The 23,755-nt window shown below is 38.5% G+C and overlaps 1 protein-coding gene across 12 annotated transcripts in view; it reads left to right on the top strand.

Annotated features, from left to right (window-relative positions):
* The window catches only part of LOC117415139 (neuron navigator 3-like), a 283,877-nt gene that overhangs the window by 117,673 nt on the left and 142,449 nt on the right, over positions 1 to 23,755 (top strand). For 6 of the 12 annotated variants that reach the window (XM_059027607.1, XM_059027606.1, XM_059027604.1 and 3 more), the window contains exon 1: positions 17,205 to 17,818. The exons of 2 other annotated variants lie outside the window; for them this stretch is intronic. In XM_059027607.1, coding sequence (XP_058883590.1) covers positions 17,573 to 17,818 — 246 coding nt within the window. In that variant the 5' untranslated portion in view covers positions 17,205 to 17,572. Of the gene's footprint in view, positions 1 to 17,203; positions 17,819 to 23,755 lie in introns of those variants that run through there. 4 more of the 12 variants (XM_059027612.1, XM_059027608.1, XM_059027603.1 and 1 more) reach the window with 3 other exon arrangements.

Raw genomic sequence — 23,755 nt, 5'->3', positions numbered from 1 at the left:
GCTTGTATGTGTGCTTAATACTTAATAGCCTAGCAGCTTTGATATTTTTTCATCTGAGATAATGCTCAGATTTGAGACCTTTCCCAGACAATTTCCACCTGCTCCACACAAGGGGACTTTGAGCCTGTCATAGTTGGCTGGCATTGATAATGCTAGTCATTCATTAGAGTAGACTGCAGACAATTATATATGAGAGAGAGAGAGAGAGAGAGAGGGAGAGAGAGAGAGAGAGGGAGAGAGAGAGAGAGAGAGAGAGAGAGACTCTGACTCAATGGCTTTTGACGTAGCCAGTGCCTCTAGTGCTATTTAAGGACCAGATTCTAGGTTTTAAACCTTTTTTTTGTTATACATTTGTTTTTCTAATACAAGAAAAAAAGGGATCAAAGTCCCAGGGCTTAGTTTAAAGTTACTCAGGCATGTAAAGGGGCAGGATTTTGTTGCTACCTTTTTTGAAGAGGCTTTTTGATCAGCGGCATGAGAATGAAGTGGCTGGACACAGTGAGGTCGCTGCTGACCGGGAGCCAGAGTGCCCCCTCAAGCCCAGCGGGCTGTCCTAGCATGAACTCCAGGGGAGAGATGTCCGCCAAGCAGGTACGGTGACCGGAGGACAAAAAGTGACAAGGGGTGATGTTGGGTTTTAACAAACACACACAACACAAAAGAAGTTATTGTTTTTAAAGATCTGAAGCACAAGTGTGGAGATGGTTTTAGACCAGTTTAACATTTTGATACATTTTTGTCTCATAGTATTAACTTCTTTGTAACTTTCAGTTAGAATTACGTTTTAGACTGCTATTATCTTCCCATATTTTGATTTAATAGTCCGTCAATGACTTTCAAAATGTAATTTTAAAATGGCACTAACAAATTAAGGGCAGTAGTATATTTGACAGACGTTGTGACAAGAGAAGTCTTATTACGCAAAAGACACTGGCAAATTGAATGTGTACTTTGATGTTAATTTATTTTTTGTACTACTAATGCATATTGTGATTATGAACTTGTGAAAAACTCAAAGTTGAGTAACATTTCAAGTAAGGTTTTGGCAAATAGAAAAGTGCATTTTAAGATCTTGATAAGATAAATTTTATTATAAGCTGCATGGTGTTGTAGTTATTGCCATATTCACAAAATGCTGATCTTTGTGAAATGAATGATATTGATCGTGTTTCTAAATATACTTCCTCCATGTTATGAATGTAGTATGTTAGAGGTTGCACTTACACGTGAGGTTGCACCAGTCTTATTATCTGAGTGCTGTAAATACAATTTACATAACTTTGTGACAAGTGTATACCTCTCTGTCATCTACTGCATTTATCTGTGGGTAGTTATTTTATGTGAGGTAAGTTATTCATTGCACATGACACATTTCCTATTGTGAAGTACTGTATTACTGTAGCAAAAGATCTATCCATCTTCCCATCTGTCAACATACAGTGTTTGTGTGTAATGTGTGAAATGCAACTCATGAAAGCCCTGCTATGAAGCAGCAGTCACTGGATGCAATAACATATCTCTGAACTTAAGGAAAGCACTAGTGGCATTGCTTTGAATTCCTGCACACATATTTAGCATTTTGTTTCCATTGTTGTGCTCAGCTGAGCAATTTACCAGGAGAAGTCCCAGCTGAGGCAAAATGCAGGGTCCAGGTCACTCTTCCATAGCGTTCCTGTTCCTAATGAATTTTAATCCTGAGGACTGCACATTCTGATAGAGCTTGGGGCTGCCACAGCAATTATGCAGTGTGCTTTTCTGTTGTCTCGCACAGAGCCCCTTCCCCTCTGGGCGAATGTGCTGTAGATACAGGCAATGTGTGACATGTCAGGTGTGATTTTTGTGTGTGTTCACATAATGCCCTTAGAGAACGAGTCTGTATATTTTGTAAGGATATTAGGCATGATTTTTTTTTTTTTTTGCTGTATCACATTTTTTCTGAATAGTATTATATTTTTTCTTGCAAGGGTGTTTAAACCTATTTTGAGACCTGTATAACAGCTATATTTCTGTATCTTTCATCACTGTGTTGCCTGTTCCTAATTCCGAAACCCTATCCGTTCAAGGTATATCATGCACATCTTTGTAAATGTGGTATTACTAAAATCAGCCCAGCAAATGGGCCAGACAACAGACCCACACAATGATAGACTTGCAGTTTAACTTGACTCGCTGTACACCTCAGGGTTGTCTTGCAGCTCACCATGCAGCCACCCAAGCGCTAAACGGTCGGAGGACAACGCAGCTCTCGGGCAGCTTACAGGCAAGCCTGTAGGTGCCCGGCCAGACTACAGGGTTCGATGGTGCACGGTGAGCTGAGGACACCCTGGCCGACCTAACCCACCCTCCCCCGGGCGGCGCGTGGCCAATTGAACGCCGACCCCTGGAAGCTTCTGTCCTCGGTCGGCAAAGGAATAGCCTGGACTCGAACTCTAGGGCACATCCTGCACTCCACGTGGAGTGCCTTTACTGGATGTGCCATTCGGGAGCCCCTGGGGTTGTCTTTTTTATGACTGTGTTTCAGTTAAGGTTAGTCCAGCTAAACCCCTTGGCATCACTCTGCAGCTTGACTGTGTGATGGGGCCTAGGGGTGTGGTTAGAATTCTTAACAACAGTGTTCCACAGCACGTGTGTCACACCAATCTCTGGTATCTGGGGGTCTACAGGGTATAGAGATATGATGCAGCACAACTGTCTAGAACAGAATTCGAAGGCGAAATATTCAGAGTTACATCATCGGACACGATTGGGAATTCTTTTTGCTCTGATCTCTTGTCTGGGTATCCCTATTGTATTGGCCCCAAGGTACTTGATGACGTAACATGTCAGTAGCCACTAATGTCATGTTGTCAAACCCAGGATTGTAACCATAACACAAACAGGTGAAGATGGTAATGAAGTTAAATTTCTGATTGGCCTCTGTTTGGTATTTTCAGCCAACTAACAAGACTTTTCTTTACTGCTTGGTGGCTAGAGTTTTAACAGTTGTAGTACCACCACTTAAGAACTCTCCATAAACTTACCGTGGAGAGATGACAAACAAGAAATGATGTCATTTTAGTAAAAGGCCCTTTGTGTTATGAGAACAGGAAAGCCGAAGCATTGTTGCAGAGGTTGTGATGTCATAGCAAACCAAAAACACAGTGCAGGAAGATTCAGAGCAGCACGTATGAAAATGGATACAGTTTTATTTCTGTATAAATCACACTATTGCTTTAGTTTGTAATGCTGTCTCATGAGTTTTTGGTGAAAGGTGAACTATCCCATCCCACTAATAGCGTTTTAATACTGTCACCCTCACAAGAAGGGTACCACATAAGTAGTAGATGATGATAAACAATTTATTGCACCTGGAATAATGGCAAAGCTAAAAGGGTTTCTAGTGGAATACCAGTCATAAGTTCTATGATATAATTTTATTGCTACTCACTCATGATCTGCAGACTGAAGCTCTTGAGATAATTATCCAAATTATCCAGAACTAATGTTTGAACCACTTTTCTGACTCTGGCACCTGGTTGTTCTTTTCTGAAATGACTGTTTATTTAGAGGATAAAAAATTATGCGATTTGAAGAAGACTAATGCATGACATAGATATATGTCTATCTGCAATGCAAGCCTTGCTAAAAAAGCTAATGGTGGACTTTATTTACAGAATAATCAGGCATTGTTAGGAACTGAATGGTAGCCCCTCTTTTTGCCTTTTTGACATTTGGAAAAGCTTGCTGCCACATGTTGAACTAAATCATATTTTAATAGCCAGTGTCTGCTTTGTTGGAACAGTCTATGGTGCACTGTTGTCTAGCTACAGTTGAACTTCCCTACAGCTGGAGATGTGTAAACACTTTGTGTGCTGTGGTTAAAAAAATAAAACAAAACAAAACAAAAACTACAAAACGTTCCCTTTTAAAAAGTTGCTTACATTTGATTCCAAAGGTAAAACTAATGGCATCTTTTGGTCTGCAATCACACATTATACAAAGGTCAAAGATCTTATATGTATATACAGAACAATAGATTGAGTGCCACACCATGCTGTTCATAACATTAGAAAGTGTCCAGAAACCACAACTGCAATACATACAGCAGGCAGCCAGCCCATGTCTGAAGAAGATGATGCTATGATAGAGGAAATACATGGAAAATTAAGCATTTTGTAATAAACACTAGAATAAATAAGATTATATGGTGTGCAATAAGTGGGGGAGGGCTTGTCAGGATATCAGAGACACAAATGCCTTGTCAAGTCTTTGCGGAGTCACTGAAGGGAGTATAATGACAGGTGTCTTGTCATGAGTTACTTGTATTGTAACACTTGAAATGTATTTGCTTACGATTGTAAGTCGCCCTGGATAAGGGCGTCTGCTAAGAAATAAATAATAATAATAATAATAATAATAATAATAATAATAATAATAAAGGTAAGAAATGAAGTCAGGGAAAGAAAGGTTAAGAAATGAAGTCAAGTGTTTCTGCAGGATACACCGATGAAGGCACTAGTCGGAATGTTTGTATACCGAATATATTGTAGTTTGCACGGGGGAAGGCAGCAGCAGGGCTGGTAGGTGACGTAATCACACACAGAGACATAAGCCTGATATACGCTCCTTGCAAAGGTGCAAAGGTGCAAAGGAGCCGGCTCTTTTGTACAGCGGTATCGGCGCTATGCTTTAGTGCGAGAGGTCCCGGGTTCGTGCCCGCCCTCGCCCTGTGGGATGCGCCTGCCTGCGTTAAACGAGATCGCTACAATGTATTTGGTTTGTCTTAGGAAGCAAGCATGACAGACAGTACAGCGGCTGTCCTGAGGAATATTTGATGTGTAATGCAAATATTGGAAAGCATTGTTTTATTTACAATGTCTGAACAAATACTCGCTTCAGGAAACACATCATCCTACTTGCTGTTAAGGATTAAGGATGCAATAGTTTCCCCCTGGGCTCTGTATCATAAATTATCTCTGTTAAACAACAACCATATTGCTTATGTTTGGGGAAAATAAATTGTACACCATTCTTCATCTGTATCCTTCAGTTATTACATGTGCCCCATAAATAAATATGTGGCAGATGAGAGGCACATGGTAGAAAATATGGAAATCATAGTGTTTAAATTAACCAGATTCTTAGCATAATGGCAAGCATATTGTTAACATGTCAGTTGAGTTAATATTCAATTAAAAAAGGGAAAAAGACAATTTACCATTTTCGTTTTCAAAGGTTGCATTGAGGATTACAGCAATAGCTTTACTTAACTCTTTCAACACTGCAGACCTGAAAACTAGAAACATCGAACCATTCTTATTCTTATATCCTATTATGTATAGCTATGCACATTTTTTTTGTTGTTTTCAGTGTAAAAACACCAAAGCTATTTAATCAGTTAGCATAGGGTCTCCTTTCTGTAAAGTTACTTAGTTTTGAAAGAGTTCAGTAAACTACAGTAAACTACAGGGTTGAATACTTGTGCAAGCAAGATATTTCAGTTTTTTATTTTTCTTAAAAATATTTCCCAGCATAAAACCAATGTCACCTTACAATAATTGATTTTGAGTTTCAGTGTTTTAAAATAAAATATCAAACAGAACGAAATTTCAATGTACCATTTGTAATTCAGTAATATGAGAGAATTGGTCAGGGGTCTGAATACTTTTGCAAGGCACTGTATATACTGCAATGCAACTCCATGAATAATGTAGATAATCAGCATTTTTACACAAAATTACCCTTGACATTGAGGACATTTGAGTTCATTAAATGTACAATGCATAAAACATGTTTCTTTTTTGACATTTTATAAAGCCATCTCTCTGTAGAAATGTTAACTTTTTGTAGCGTATTGGGCTGCAAGTATTTACATTAGGGACCCACTCTCCAAACTGGGTTGAAATGACATTCTGGAAGTTGACTCTATTTTCTTAGTAATTCCTTTTCTATGTTTAGTTGGGTCCAGGTTTAAGATATTACTGACAGAAATGCAATAGAATACAAACATGTTAAGCTGCATTTTCTCTGTGAAGAAAAACCTTCCAATACAGTGGAACCAGCATTTTCAAGAACAGATTATTCTGCAGATTTGGTGTATTAAAGACAATTAACTGATCAAACAGGGCTTATTGAAATTCAAACGAGTAAACGACTCTCTCCGTTCTTTTCACGACACAAACATAAACCCTGTTCATTGTCTTTTGCTGTCAGCACAGCTCAGTTGCACTAACAACATTGTAATCATCCTGGAGTCGATTCCTTAAGCTTTGTCATGGCAAACCAGATTCAATTTAATCCATTTAAGGGACAGCTTAATGCTGTCAAATCCATTTTATGGTGCTGGCTACAAAACGATATCCATATCGTACAGACCAATGGAGCCTCCATGATCATTGTTAATTGCGGGTGTCACGTATTGTGACAGTGTCACCAATATATTATACCCAAATAAATATGCAAAGCTGTTCTTTAGTTATTTAAAAATATAAGTTACAAGGCATTCCCTGCATTTGTTGCCATCATTCTATTTGATGTGCTGTCTGTCTATGCCATTTATTATTATTTATTTCTTAGCAGATGCCCTTACCCAGGGCGACTTACAATTGTTACAAGATGTCACATTATTTTTACATACAATTACCCATTTATACAGTTGGGTTTTTACTGGAACAATCTAGGTAAAGTACCTTGCACAAGGGTACAGCAGCAGTGTCCCCCCACCTGGGATTGAACCCACGACCCTCCGGTCAGGAGTCCAGAGCCCTAACCACTGCTCCACACTGCTGCCCTTAAGTTAACCATTATCCTTCTCTAAGGTTAATGCTATATTATATTCTATATGGGGGATCTATTTATCTATTTGGGCAGCAGTGTGGAGTAGTTGTGAGCAAAGCCGGCCTGGTGTTCCTAACCAGCAAAGTTTTTCTGTTCCCATGGGGACCACTGTTAGCAACATGAACCCCAGCATGGTTGGCTGTGCTCTGATATTCAGCTTGTCTGATCCGAGAGGCCGTGTGAAAGCCTTGTTGAGAAGGATAGCAATGGTAAATCAACAGCACACTGTGAGGATCAATGTTGTTCCTCAGAAGTATGCACTGAGAAGTGCTCCTCACTGGGAGTCAGCAAATGTTTCCTCTACAGTTTTCTCACTAAATGGGTTTTTGTAGCATGGAATAAGTATTCTCACGTCAATTGTGTCAGACATACTCTACTACCCCATTTACACTAGTCAGTTTTAAGCTGGTTTTGAGATATGGAGATATGATGTCATCAGACACGCACTTCAGTTTGGGGACCAAAGATGGCTTAAAGCCCTGCACAAGTGTAAATGGGTGGTCCTGTAATGCAGTCGCATGCTTGTAAGTGTAAATGCAGTATATGTGTGCTGTATGGATTGTTTCATGGCTAAGGGCCACACAACGGTGACCTGCCTTGTGATGTAAAAACGTATAGCTAAATAACTGCGGGTGGGCTGCTACAGTACCTGCCTGAACTCCGGTGTGCAACAGGAATGTCAAATTGTTGGTTTCATGGGGTTCTGTTTTTTTTTAAGCATGCATGCAGTTTTATTTGTAAGTGCAAAAAGGGAGGAAAGGTACGTTGGTCTTATCTCTCAGAACCATGCCACTTGTGATAGCAGTGAGAATGCAGTATACATGTATTTGTACAAAAAAAAACAAAAAAAAACAACTTTAAAACGGTGGTATTAAAATCTTATGAAACTGTGACCACAAATTTGCAGGCATTTGAAGATACTCTGACTTCAAGGAAAAGCCATACATGTAGCACCCATTCTGATAATACTGGTTTATTTAACCGTTGCTCTTATCAATGGTGCTGATGCTGTACATACAGGCATATCTGCAACGGACTCATAAAAGTGACTTTACAAAGCAGCACTACTCTCAAATGACAGAATAAAGGCTATATTACGAAAAAGAAAACCCAGAAAAATGCTAGTTTCAGTGCAATTGCTTAAGCAATGAGAATTATCCATAGCAAGAGGCTGACGTGTGCTAGTACTATGGGGTTGTTTTAAATCTCGATTAATATTCTAGGCATCACCTATACACTGCTGTGCAAAAGTCTTAGACATGCTGCATCAAATCAACAGTATGAAGGACACTCCTGAAATCAGGACTTAAAGGATGTGTTGCAGTAAGAATACCTCTGTTAAGAAAGGGGAACAAGACTGAAATGCTAAAATATGCAAAAACACAGAAATTGGACTGTAGAACAATGGTCAAAGGTGCTTTGGACTGTTGATGGATGGACAACGACACCTGTGCCTTCTGCCAGTTCTGTTGTCAATTCAACGCTTGTCTTCTTTCTATTCCTTAAGGATATTATCTTCAAGTATTGCTCATCCTTGTTAGACAGCTTTTTGGGTCTTCCAGTCCTGGGTTTGTCAATTACAGATGATATTTCTCTGTACTTGTTGATTATGCTTCGGATACCACAAATACCTCCAATGTTTTGATTCAAACACACGATTTTTTAACTCCCAATAACAAACACACACCAAAATAAGATTAGATTGACACCCAAGGTCATTTTGTAATTTAGTAACCATGAAGCTTGGCCTCTTAGTGCTAATCCCAGGCAGTTAGGCCTGATAGTGCAGCTGTGACTGGATAATTGAACATTAAAATAACACTGGGGACATGGACATTTGTGACACGCTAGTTGTGCTGGCATTGGTGAGTTTCTGTTATCCTGCCAAGTGTAGCACAGCTCTGGAGGGCATTCAAGAGATAGTGTCGTTCCTCGACCAGATATAACAAGGCAATATTTAACACCTTATATAACCATAGCATGTTCATCTTAATTTAAGAGTTAAACAAATAGTTTTTGCATGGGTCTCCGTTCTTAAACTGTTATGTTTGGGCTGGGAGCCAGTGGAACAGAATTGGATATTTTTGGCCGTAACGCAAATAGGCCTTGCCCTTTGTTCTGCTTTCCTGTTTATATTAGGTGTGTTTTGCCAAAAATAAGAAAAGTATTTTAATTCTAATTTTTCTCTTTTTTTTCAATTTGAGGTGTTATTCCCCAGTCAAATATGTGTGTTCTGGAAGCCTACTAAAACCAAAATATCTTTCCATACTGTTTAGACAAATGTATAATTTGGTAGTGGCGGTTGCCAATTTATTGATGGATTGATGGTATCAATCATTATGTAATTAATTGATCAAAGGTTGAGTTGGATAATTTATGACTGATTTTAGTATACCATTAGAACATGCCACCAATATGTGGCTCTTAAAAGAATGCTACTATGTTAAGATAAGCCTAGACTTTATTTTTTGTCCTGGATTGTTAAGTTTTGAGACTGTTAGACACTTATACAGCACATTGTGGTGGTGGCCCCATAACAAATGGGATCTACTGTAGCCGTTTCTTAAGGCAAAATGTTCAAAAATAGAGCATTAATTTTAAAGGCAGCAACATTGACCTTCAAATGATATATTCTACATGACATGTTTTTCTTATTTTATTGAATTATTGTTATACTGTGTTTTTATTAAAATCTTTATACATGCTTATACAGTAGTATACGCTTCAATAGGTGCAGTAAAGGAAAACAATACTGGCTTTATAAAGTATTTTGGCTTGAAATGCAATGTGCTAAAACTAAAATATAACGGTTTACATATAAAAAAAAATACATGGGCATGGGAAGGAAGTTGAAAAGGGCATTTGAAGAAGTTTAAAGTACTTTTGGAATGACTGATAGTATTTCTCAAGCTGAAGGGGATTGTTGGAGAGATGGGGAGTAAACTGTTTTTACTCAGTTGTTTTATGAAATGATGATCTGCAAAGCCTGTGTGCTTTTTTTTTTGGTTGAATGTCTATGAGCGCCCAGTTTTAATTAGCCTGATTTTAAATGATAAAAATACAAAAAAACAAAACAAAAAAATCTTCATTTCAGGAAGGAGCTGTTACATTATTGTTCAGAGTAGGGCCCTGCGTTCATTGTTATTTTCATATTTGAATTTATGAGTGAGCATTTGAAGTTCTGAATAGTTAAAAAAAACAATTATCAGCTGCTGGTATCCAAGTGTGCTGCTTTGCGTTATTCCAAAATTCAGTAATTGCAACAGAATGTTTAACAATTGAGACATTCACCAAGAAACGCTGGAGACCAAAAAAAAATACATAAAGACAAAATGATTTGCAGATGACAGCTGATACTGTATGGCTTTAAACAATGTGAAACAATTGTCTTATTAACTACTAGATTAGACTTTGATGTGAAAAAAAAACCTCACCACCAACTCAGTGTTACTTTAAACATCATCTAGAACTGGGTGAACTGCCATTTTAAACATCCATCAATTCCACGTGCACATGGAAGGTCGTTTAGACATGGTTTGGTAATCAAAATGATTACAGGGTGGCTGAAAAGTCGTTCGGCCACTTCACGCTGATGCTACTTTGGATAAACCTTAACTACAAAACAATGAGACCTGTAATTTCTATTTACAATTAGAATTTTGTTGCCCATTCTCTGGTACCATCACTCACCACGTGGTGTGGCTCTGTGGTTAATACTTTTCCAGGGAAGCCCTGTGAATGAGAAGTCCTTTTACAGTATGTACAGGAGCAGGTGAAAGGGGGGGCCAAAATCTTTCATAATCTCAAGTGAAGTGGAGCGGAAATTGGGGGTGACATTGAGGTTTAATAGAATTGTCACTTCCATTTTTAAATATTTCAACTTAATCAATTTGTATTCCAGTTTTTGAGTCGCTGGGCTCCAAATGCTGTGACATGGGGAGGGGGGGGGGGCTGGTGCTGGTTCTTGTACTGTATACTTAGCACCTTTACAAGGCTCATTGTGTATGTACATTTGAAGTGGAATAACAGAAGGGGAAGGACCAAATTCCACACCATTAGGGTTGCTGAAAATGTATTGTGCTGACTATGTAAACAAAACTGGACCCTGTGCCAAACATGGGAAAGGAAAACATTAAAGATATTAAATAATAACACGTGACAGCCAAAATATACAGCAATTTTGCTCATACACAAGGGGACCCTTACAAATAGAGCTGTGTGAAGTGGTTAGGTTTAATAAGCCCTACACTTCATATGCACACTGTGCGGGAATTCATGCTTCTTTAACCACACCAATAGTTGTTAAAGAAATGTTGGACAGTTTTCATAACACCATCATCTAAGTTATAGATGCATTTAAATTCTTTATTATACAGTACCTACTGTAAAGCACGGTATACACTGTGTAATTAACTGTCATGATCCTGTGATTACAGGGATTAGCAGATTGAAAATCCATTGAAATTGTGTTTAATATTTTTAAGAACAAGCTCAGAACTTGGAAGTGTACCTTTAAAAAACAAAAAAATTAAAAGTGGGTGTACCATCTTTGGTGCTCTTAGAGACCAAAAACAAATACAATTAAACTTTCAACATGTCTTTTCAGATAAGCTGGAAGCCCTGCTTTCAGACCAGAGTATAAACAGAAAGTGCGTTCCTGACATGGAAGGCATGCCTTCCGAATCCCTTTTGGCGCCAGTACCAGCTTCGATTCTACCCTTTCAATGGAAATCCCTCTGTAATACCTTTGTCAAAAAAGCAAGACCTGGGTACTGCTTAAGATAATGTATGTTTAGCCATTGCTTAAGATAATACAGACAAATAGAATCTAAATCTGCTCCACTTTAGTTATTCTGTTTTAATGCACCTACTATATAGGGCTGTCTGCAGCGGGTGTTCTAACCATGATGGAGTTCATACTGCCATATATTCAATAGTTATACCGAAAGGTCAGACATTCATTTCATAATATGCAGAGATAAATGAGGAAATAATGGATCAAGAGTTGGGTGTTTTTAGATTCAAGTGAATTAATCTTAATGTGAACTAACCTGGTTTTAGGGGCTAAAAATGCGATGTTGTTATCCCTGTATTAACAATAAATTAATTAATAAACAATTGAATTGGATTTGTGCTTCAGGGTATTGTGAAACACTGAAATTGCCTTGAAAGAGGTTTTGAAATTCAGATGTTGTAACCTAACCACCAGCAATCTGACTCGCCATATGGCTTATTGTTTTTTTAATACGGTTTGCTTGTATGTGTGGTGGTGGTAGCACAGGTCATTACGCAGGCTTCACAGTTATTGGTTATTACTGAGCTTTTTCGTTTTTCTGCTTTTTTCTTTTCTTTTTTTAAAATGCTCTGGCCACAGTAAATCCGTATTCGACCCCAAATTATTCTGTAAACATACACTGTATAATATATAGAGAGTGTAATGGGTTATGGAATGAAATAGCAGTTGCGTGTTTGTCTACGGATTTTGCAAACTGTGCCTTTTGAGATATTTGCTCCATTCTTACACTGACCTGTACAGATGGTCACTGCCTGTGTAACCTGAGTGTGTACCTAGATCACCATTGTCTTTTTCAGGCTTTAATAATTACAGGTGGATGTGGCATTCCCACAGTACTGATATAGCCAGCCAAGGTCACCTGATGCCACTGCACTGGAACACAATACCCTTCCCAACTGAATTCTGGCTTAACAAACAAAGATCTGCTAAACACCCTTTTAGATGAGCTGGCTGTCTGTGTGACTGTAATTACTGATTAAGCCAGGCTAATACAGGTGAGTATAGGTATTCACAGTATCTGAATTGCTGGTAGAAGTATTAAAAGAGCAGCTGCAAGAACCTGTTTATACATCACTCTAGTTTCATTCTCACTGGCCCTCTTTCTTCTGGTAAAGGTTAATTATATGCTTCTATTCTATTCCTACTGCAATGGCACTAACATTCTGCAGTGCATCTATTGCCATGTGTTTGAAATATTGACAAGTTAAGAACCAGCTCAATAAAAGTGGCGCGATTAATGTTACTAAAGAGAACACAAGTATGGAAAGTTGGAATCATTGTATAAAACAGGCAGACATGCTGCAAAACTTTCTTTTTTTATTTTTTTTATTTGTTTAAATAGAAACACATGAATTGCAGGGTGTTCTGCTGTCTGAATGTTTTTAGGACTTTGGCCATGAAGATGCCCACACAGATCCAGTGTGGTGACAAACTATCCAGCGGCCAGCCAAACACTTACTTGATGGACAATAGAGAGTGCAGGAAGTACTGTCTGCAGCAAACAAGACACTGCCCAATCAAGACATAATGCCAGTTATTGTTGCAGAAGATTATCTGGTAGCAATTCGAGAGTTTACTTGAGTAACTTCTCTGAAGATTAAAAAAGGATACAAATTAGGAACTTGGTAAGTGCTTGACATGTACCATGTTTGCTATATTTTAAATTTGGGCAGGTTACAGAATGCATTGCATTTTGGCCAGGGGTTATATACAGTACATTTACCAGTATTGCTTTGCAGCTTATGTTTTTTTTTATATTATGCTATAAATACCACACTGACCTGTGATTTACATGATAATCTGTGCATGGCCATCTTTACACTATGCTTTCCCCACACTTTGATGTGCTTGTATGGTGGTATACCACAATAAACTAAGCATGGAAGCAGTTTTAAATCTGTTTAATCTTTCCAAGTATTGACATGGCCCAGATTTGCTTTGCTTCTGAAATCTGATGAGTAATAAGGAATGCCAAGAAGATAAAAGTAGTTTTATATTGTAGATTAACTAATTTCTTTATTCAGGGACAGCAGGGTACTACAAAATAGTTTTTAATTCTATTCCACATGTATCAAAACACTTGTGAATTGTGACAATCTTTTTTTTTTTTTTTTTTTTTTATTTCTTGCATTAATTGCGTCTGTAATGTAAGCACTGCTGACTAGATGAAAACATGCCAAAAAAAGTCAAATACAGTACTGTAAAGTGTATGGCCCCTATGGCAGAAATAATGTGGTTGATTATGAAACCTCAAATCATAGCTAAGTAAATCTGCGGTACGGTACACAGCACGTGCTGTGCTCCTGTCCAGGTAGATCTTTAAGGATAGCTTTACTGAGAAAGTAACCAGGTGCCTCCTTGTTCATTAGTTTCTGCCTGCAGGACTTTTGAGATGTTTTTACCACTGGCAAAGAGCCCCACATCTGTAAGGTTACAATATTGTATAGGAAGGAAGTGGACAGAGACAGAGCACTTGAAATGCATGTTCCTCCCACAGCTGTGTTGATGCATTTCAAGGGATGCAGCGGAACAGCTATTAGCCTGTTCTATGAAAATGTATGAAAATAAATGTGAAAGAGATGAAACACTTCCTTCTCAGATTGTAAGGTTACCTCCTGAGGGTTTGAATAGATCTTCGTGGTCAGAATACTGAATCAGCCTCTTGTCTTTCCCTTTGAAGCTTCTAATCTAATTGGCTGTACAGTGCTAATTTTATTTCACTGACCAACATCAGGAAACTCTTCTCATAAAATGTGATAACTACGTTTGAATTTCCCAAGTTAGGTTTGCATGCTGTTTTCTAATGTAATTATCGGATCTGCAGTATGGTACTGCGTATAGACGAAGTCATATCTCTTCATCTCCAAGACCTGAATTGGCTTGCAACACATTTACGTGTTTATTTGAACCTATTCCAGCAATAGTACAGTACTCTGTTTTTCACTTGTAAAACAAAACAAAACAAACAAATCCTTTACAGGGTTCCAGGGTTAAAATGTATCAGGTTCTACCAGTACTTTGAATTCAGTTGTATACGCTAACAACCAGCACATGACATGAATGAAGTTCTGCAGAGATGAGCAAAAGGATTTCCTACTCAGAGCCAGGATGCACCTTCTCTTCCTATTCTTAAGTGACAGTTTGTAATTTGTATTTAAGTTTATTCAAAGTGAGCGTGCCATTGAGTTATAAAACAAAAAGCCCTGCATTGTCAGACAACAGAAGGTAATGAAAGTTAATTGTGAAAATGACACATAATTAAGACTGTGTAAACAACATGGCTGTAAACCATTATACTACTCTTAAGGAAGTCTTAATTTGAGCTATAACTTTCCCTTCCGTCCTCATTAACAATTTAGACGACCAACTCTAAACGTACAGTTTTCCACCATGGCAAAAAAAACGATGTAATTGTTTTTTTTAAAACATTTTGCTGGTATTAAATATTTGAATTGTTTGGAATTCGTGAATAAGCAGACTTAGGGTTGGTGGTATTTTTTTTCTTTTTTTTTTTAATTATGATTATTTTTTTAGTTTCGGTGAACTATTGCAAAACATGGAAAGTGTAAGGAAAACTTAACCTCCTTGTGCTCCATCCTGCGGATGAGATGTTAAATCAATATTCTAAATGACTCTGCATATAATGCACAGTTTACAGCCTACCTCTGTAAAGCGCTTTGTGATGGTGGTCCACTATGAAAGACGCTATACTATATAGCACCTTTCATAGTGGACCACCATCACAAAGCGCTTTACAGAGGTAGGCTGTGAGCTGTGCATTATATGCAGAGTGACTTACAATAGGACATTGATTTAAAATCTCATCCTCAGGACGGAGCACAAGGAGGTTAAGTGACTTGCTCAGGGTCACACAGTGACTCAATCAGTGGTAGAGTTGGGATTTGAACCAATGACCTTCTGGTTACAAGACCTGGACTTTAACCACTGGTCCACACTGCCTCCTATATAAAAATAAAGATATTATATTATTATTATTACAGTAAATTGGCAATTTTGCAGTGTCCCCATGCTTATCCTATGGTTATACTATGTATTTAGTTTGCCACAATGTAATATGTTTTACCATGCTTCTCTGTGGTTTGCAATGCTTACCTACCTACCTATTACTCCTTGCTATGCTTGTAAGATAAGAACACTTTTACGAGGGCTTTTTAAAACAAGAAATGAAGATGCAACCCCCAAATTCAGGGAATACAATTCTCAGATCCCTGTACTCCCACAACACATACACTTTTCTCAGAAGCTATGCTGTTCAGTTACTGTGTTGTGTGAGTTCATCTTTATTTGCAGTTTCTTTACTGGATGTAGTGCCTGTAATTAACCCAGGAATGTTTAAGAAATAATATATAACACAAAAACAGCCTTTGTGAATTCTGTTTTCTGTCAATTCTTGATTTATCTTCCTAAAAATAAGAGGTTGTTTTCTTTGCTGTAGTTTTTATTTGATATTTTTTATTTTTAAAGTGATCTGCACTATGCTATTTTGAATGATATACAAAATTGGTCTTTATAACCTTCTGTGGGTTGAACATGTCATTGCAAGCCTATTTTTATATTTGACAAACAAGCAAAAAGGACAAGGGCAATTAAACCAAGCTCTCAACCCAAATAGGGGCACAGTCAGCAATTCTTCGCCAGGTATACTCCACCTAGTGGTCAATATATGGCAAGACACTTCAGTATTTTCCAAACTCAGACCCAAATTAAATTTGTAAGTCGATTTTTATTCACTAGTTGTTACCTGGGCGGCCCCAACATCTTTTATAAGCTTCATGAATGAACACCAGTAATACTGTGCTTTGAGTAAAACGGATTGTAAGATCCTCCTGTTGTGGTGTAGGCTAATAGTTGTGTGTTCTCTCACACATTTCACTGCTTAACTCAGACCAGATGTACTCTTTCCACATAAAACTTTCACTAGCTTTTTGTGTTTCTCACCAGGTTGGAAACTGTAGTATATTTATTCAGTTAATTACTTAAATATATTTAGTGTTGTATTTTTTTCCCCCTTTATAAAATGTTCTTTGAAATGTGCTTCGGCTATGAGAAAGTTCCAGTAGACGAATGGCTGTTTTCTCAGTAGCTGAAATTATTCAGTTATTTCTTTATTTTATTTTTGGCTTCATTATATTTAATAGGAAGCAGTAATCTCTAACTATAAATGCCTGTATTGTGATTGAAAATGCTCTGCATCCTGTAACAGAAGATACTGACTTTACACAGAGCTTGACTCAAGCCACTTTGACAGGGATGGGTTGGAGAAAAGGAAGCAGCATTTCTCATCCTAGTAGCTGTCAGCAGTGAAAAATAGTCAGGAATCAGACAAACGGCTTCAGTGAAGGGATTGTTTCCGGGCTGAAATCCTTCCCAGCAGCTGTTTGCTTTGGCCACTGCTCAGGTCCCATTTCTAGTAAGAATCTTTTTTTTTTTTCATAGAGCAGGCTGCTATTGCAGTGGTCTGGAAGAGGTGTCTCTTTCCAGTATTGTAGGCTCACAGCAGTGTTTTGACAGTTGGAGTATAGGCTTGTTTTTCAACTCATTCAGCGCATACACAGCTTTGGAATGCTATTAGCGGGAAGAAGAAGAAAAAAAAGCAAACTTATGACTTCTCTAATCACAGACAGCTTTGTGCCAGTTACCTTCAAGAAAAAGTTCACGCCCCAAAGGAGTGTTTCAGTTTTGAAGCCGTGACTGAGCTGTGTGCGATAGAGTGTGGAGGGGGGGAAAGAGACTCACTGCTTCTCATTCTCACTCACTGAACACTCGTTCAAGAAGGGCTGCTGCTGCTGCTCCTTCTCTTTTAAAAGATTTTTAAAAATGTATTTCTTTTTTATTTTTTCATTGTCGGAATTCAAGAGGATTGTTTGAGTTCTTGTTTCTCCTCCTTGTGCGGCTGTGTTTGTGTTTTGGCAAGCGCAGTTATTTATTTTTGAAGTGGCCATGCCGGTTGTTGGGGTTGCTTCTAAGCTGAGACAGCCAGGAGGGGGGTCAAAGCCCATTCACACCGCAATCCCGATTCCCAGTCTTGGAAGGGCTGCTGTGTCACAACCGCACTTGCAAAGGACTTTGGAGATGAGAGGGACAGACAACTCAATGATGTCTTGCCAGCTGTCCTTAAAATCAATCTGTGACTTTCGGGAAAAGAAGGAACCTCAGGGGAAAACCAAGGAGGCTGAAGACAGTAAGGTCTGTAAGAAGTGCAAACTGCACCTTGTGGAGCTCTGCCTTTGATCCCCTGGACACATCCATAATGTACAGACACACAGGACTTCAAAAATATCATTTTTTTAGTATGATTAATTGTGATACAAGGGGGTTCATTAATACACTTAGCTACATATTATAATTATTACCTCTTTAAAAACACTGCACTTCACTAGACAGATTAAAAAACTTGTTTGATTCTAATGCAGCTGCTATTGTAAAATTGTAAGAATCTTTACAACAGCTACTGCACTAATTATTATTATTATTATTATTATTATTATTATTATTATTATTAATAAAACTACTACTACTACTACTAATATACATAAGGGGGTACTGTTATACGTAGGGATTCTATAATTGGCAAGACTGCAGATCTGACAGACTTTGACAGAGGACTGATAGCCACTCTGTAGGCAGTTGCTTCCCTAAATGGCTTCTTATGGACAGTGTTGTGACAGGTCCTGCATGTATGTGTATGCATCAACATCTAAACAGTACAAAAGCTATTCAGTTGTATGTGAAATGGTCTGGAGAAATAATGCAAGTGTATATTTGAGGTGCAATAAATATTAATCATCTCTTCCCGAAACCTATTTATGGGAAAGCCTTTTGCATGCTACCTGGCAGGAATTTAAACATACCACCCAGGGTTTGTTTTTTTTTTACTCCCGATTGCTAAGTTGAGGATCTATTCCAGATGAATTGCTATCAGTTTCCCTAAAGATCATTCTTAATACCTTTTACTCACTCTCATGTATTAAACATTCATAGCAGGAGTGGCTGACAAATGATAGGCGCATAGCATTTTACTAAGTACTCTACCATATAAAAGACCGCTGATGCCAAGTACTCAAGTTCTTAAAAGAATTGTGTGACGTCCAGGTAGCAGAGAGGGTAGACACAGAGCTGTGAGCAGAGGTGGGGGGTGGGGGGTGGGGGGTGGGGGGTGGGGGGGGGGTTGGAGGAGGAGGAGAGGACTAAACCCCACTTTCAGTTGTGGTGTACTGTATTTTATTTGATAAAGTAAACAGACTCTCCTGTTTATGTAACAGCCCCAGTGGTTGTCTCATTTACCTTTTGATTCCAGGAGAGTTCACGACCTCACAGCATTAACTAAGCTAGCACAACGGCTTCATTTTTACCTCAAGGAAATGTGTGCAACATCAAAGCCGCTGCAGAGGCAGGCCACTTTTTGAATCTGTGCGCTGTATCCAGAGAGGTGCTGAGTGAGGGGCTGTTCCTTCTTCCAAGCAGTCGGAGGGGGAATGGAAACGGATTGGGTTATTAAGTTTCCACAACTTAACGGGCTACTACCCCAGGCGTTGGTAAAGTTTTAGTTACTGTTTATAAAATGCATTCATCTTGAGTACACTTAAAAGTGAACTTTATTAGCACCCCCAGTTTAGCCTGTGGTGAAGGAGGAGAAAAATGACAATTAGTCATTAATTATAGTATGGTTTGTTTTCCACAGTTTAGCCTACTATTCTAGCACATAGAAAAAAAGGCAGTCCCGTTTGTAGATATTCCCTAAAATAAGTTATAATTGTAAGTAGCTGCTTGCCAATACATCACTCTGTGAGCCAAAAATGATATGACCCTCACTCATAGTGGAGTAAGTAAGGTGTTTAAGGACAACAAGAGAATAATAATTAAGAACTAATGTAAAAGCTATTCAAACTGTAGACATTGTACCTACAGTTTGAATGGTAGCTCTGCCAGTTTACCTAACTAAGCAAACTCAGGGATCAGTATTGTCTTGAGCCTTATACGGTAATGTATCAATATTAAATGGAAGTCTCTTCTATGGTAGTCCTGTGCAGCACCTGCATTCTTCTTGCAAGTCATACTTCATGGTCTTATTACAAGCTGTCAGAAGAAAGAACTCCTGCGATAGAGATGAGAGCCCACCAGCTGTTGCTTGCCCTAACTGCAGCACAGATTGAGTACAGTGTGGACACAGACACTCGCGTGCTGCATCTAACTTGATTTCCCTTTTGGTAATGTACCGAATACTGTTGAAATCAAACTTTCTTAATCAGCAGCATTGTGTTAACAATCTGCCCTTTTCCGTGAAGTGGGATGCCTGCGAGGCACTGCGCTGTTACTATTCTAGGGTGCACGCAATGCATTTGCAGCCAGTTTGCTGTTGATGGGATGAATGTGAATGAATGGGTTGATCTTTGGAGAATGCAAGCTGCCTTGTTTCGAGAGCGGTTTTGAGAAGGATGAAATCTTTCGTTTTGCTGTCTGGCTGATTTAGCACACCCGTATCCTGTGTTATGACAAATTCTCTGTAGCCGAGAGATAACACTCCGTTCTCCCCATCACCAGTAATAGATTAACTGTGTTACTTGCCATCTGTCTCTACATTTAGTATCCCTGGATTAATTATGCTGCCCCACAGCTATACCGCAAAACTAGATTCTGCCTCCCAGTCCGTTTCTATTCTTGTTAACATGACTCATTGTTAAGTCGAGTTGCAGCTCAAACATACTTTAATGACTCGCCATATGATTCTTTTGTACTACAATGGAAAGTGCCATTGCAGTTAAATTGTATCAGTTGTGCAGTGTATTTTTCATTTTTACATGCATGTTTTAACACCAAAAACATATCTTGTAACATACTAAGGAAAGATCTCCTTGCCGTACTTGCAGGTAGTTGGTAACATTTTGATCATCCTGGGTCATTTTACCTCAGCAATGTCTTTTTGGGGTAGAAACATGTCACTGGCTGTAAAGCATACACAAAATTAGTGGCTAGTTGGCTGATGACAGAAAACAAGGCATTTGAACAGAATTTAACTCTCCAGGTCAAAATGGAAGTGTGAGTAAAACAGTAAGCATAGAGAATACTATATGGTATTAAAAACAGTTTGAGAACCTATAAGCCAATGAGAATATCAGCTGGAGTACAGTATGTGTGCGGTTCACAGAATGGCAAGTAATCTTCCAGTGTTAGGCAGCAAAGGCACATGCTAAACTATTGCTTTTTTAAAAATGAATGTGGGATACTGCCTCTTTAATTAGATGGCTGAAAAACTGTACAATCTATATGTTTTTATATTTATTTTGATTAATTGATTATTGAGCTGCATGGCTTAAGTTTTCTCAATGCATGCATGTATTATTATTATTTATTTCTTAACAGGCACCCTTATCCAGGGCGACTTACAATTGTTACAAGATATCACATTATTTTTACATACAATTACCAATTTATACAGTTGGGTTTTTACTGGAGCAATTTAGGTATAGTACCTTGCTCAAGGGTACAGCAGCAGTGTCCCCTACCAGGGATTGAACCCACAACACTCCGGTCAAGAGTCCAGAGCCCTAACCACTACTCCACACTGCTGCCCATATGCATGGGTTTGGTTGTATTTGAAGGCTTTTGTGAAGAACTTCTGTCTTTTTCAGTCTTGGTTGGTTGTGAAAGCAAAAACTGTGGACAGCAAGGGTTATTTCTGGGTTAGTTTCTTAATGTTAACGTCCTTCTTTGCACAGTGTTGTTCTTGGATGAGTGGTGGCGACTCGGAAATACAGTGTTTTGCTTTGGAGAGAGGGAAAATATGAAGATTATCTTGTTTACAGCATAGCCATTGGTGGGTAAATACAGCTTCTGAAACTGTGTAGCCAGATGGAAACTTTGAGAAAGGACAGGAAAGAAAATATTAGGCTCATAGCAGAGTACAGTGTTAATAGAGGATTTTAGAAATGTCCTGTTTGTAATTTTATTTGAACATTTCTATTGAAGAGCGTTGCTACTCTTTCTATTGAGGAAACTTTAGATAATTGGTATTGGGAATGTTTCTAAAAATAGCTTGGGCAGCTAAAGATAGCACCATAATACTGGAGCCCAGCCAAGTCTTCCTAAAAGGCAAATTCAACTTTCTGTCTCAAATTGATACATAACAGATACAAAACAGTTATGATAAACAGCGATAAACAAACAAAAAAATATATATGGACTAGGCAATTATACAATCACACATGGTGTTCAGTTCAGGCCACTTTATTACTAACAATTAATATTGAACATAGTAGGCACGGTACATATAATTGCAACACCATATAAACATATCAGTATAGTTAATATTCTGGTACAGAATAAAGTAAATATTTACTGAGAACTGGTGTTGTCTGTGTTCCTCGATTTTCAGGAGATCCCTGAACCATTGACCCCGGTCCCCTTACAACACTGGTGGGTGTGGTCAGCCTAAGGGCTGACCTGTCATTCCTAAGGGCTGACCTGTCATTCCTTATCTTGGTGCCCAGCACAATTGTCTACATTTACTAACATATATGGCTTATCTGCAAGTTCCCATGTCTCAGATAGGCACATCTCTCACTTGTAACTGTTTTGTATCTGTTACGTATCAATGAGACAGAGAGTAAGTGAGGACCCATCCAAAGACATTTAGAAGTGAAACAGGTTACACAATTGCAAACTGTAGAAATGAGCATTTAAACACACACACACACACACACACACACACACACACATCATTGTCATACATTAATTGGGGCTTAATCTTTTAATTACAATTCGTATATAAAATGAAATATGAATTGATTAAATGATCACTTTCCTTGCTGATAATCCGCAGGGGGATGTGTAAGTGAGCATGTTGCAGTGTTCAGTCATGACTTGCTGTTTCTCGTGTCTCTCTGGTGCAACTTGACATAGCTGCTGTAACCCTGGTCTGCATGCTGACAGATTGTTAGAGACAGTATGTACAGCACCTGAGATAGTTATGAGAGGTATTGAACGGGTTGTAAACAGTGTTCAGTATGGTTAATCCCCTGAAGCGTTGAGCAGTGCCTCATAGTTTCCAAGTACAACCCATTAGGTTTAAATAAACACCACAAACAGGCCAAAAGCGTTCCCGTTTATTGATGGCTCAAACATTCCTAGAGCAACCTGTAATAATACCTGAGGGCTCAAGCTGACAGACATGCTACCTTTGTTCGACCAATTGTACAGTATAGGCCAAAAAAACATTGTACTCCTAAATATGACCAGGTGTAAGTCTTACTGTGGAGCAGTACACGTGTCAGACTGTGGTTAATAAGGATGGACACGTGCAATGTTGATTGTTTCAAGACGAAGTCTGTAACACAAGGTCACCATCAAAGGAAAGTATAAAAAACAACAACAGTGGCCTCCAGACAAGGGAGAAATTCACTGAGGGGCAAAATAATGCACTCTTAATGAGCTACACTCATACGAGTGCACTCTTAATGAGCTACACTCATATAGTGCACTCTTAATGAGCTACACTCATATGGGTGCACTCTTAATGAGCTACACTCATATAATGCACTCTTAATGAGCTACACTCATAAGAGTGCACTCTTAATGAGCTACACTCATATAGTGCACTCTTAATGAGCTACACTCATATAATGCACTCTTAATGAGCTACACTCATTTTCATAAAAATATGATTCAGAAGAGCATAGCCTCAGGTGAATGGTGATTTTTATTGAGTTATTTCTTTATTCCTGTCACCAGGATATCCCTTAATTAAGCATTTCCTTACCAAACATATAACAGTTAAAACAGGATACTGGACGATCACTGCTAACTGTTACATGGTTCATTCTGTTATTGATGCAATGCTGTCTAAAATATCTTTGTTGCTCTGTATTTCTCAAGGCCACTGGTAGTCTATTCCAACTCCACGGAGCACAGCATGAGAATGATTCCTCTCCAAGGATTGCATGGAACAGCCTAACTTTTATTTTCTCTGGATCTTAGTGAATATAAATACTGCCACTTCACGTCACCATGTCTCCAGAATGTCAGCCTTAACATTTCTACAATCTCTACCTAACAGCAAAGCTTCCCCAACTGATAAAAATGCACAGTGGTAAATGTAATATTACCAGTCTAATGCTAATATTCAGC

The sequence above is a fragment of the Acipenser ruthenus genome, chromosome 7 (genome assembly GCF_902713425.1).
Source record: "Acipenser ruthenus chromosome 7, fAciRut3.2 maternal haplotype, whole genome shotgun sequence".
Lineage (NCBI taxonomy): Eukaryota > Metazoa > Chordata > Actinopteri > Acipenseriformes > Acipenseridae > Acipenser > Acipenser ruthenus.
The sequence above is the reverse complement of the archived record's forward strand: the minus strand, read 5'-3'. Positions and strand labels throughout refer to the sequence as shown.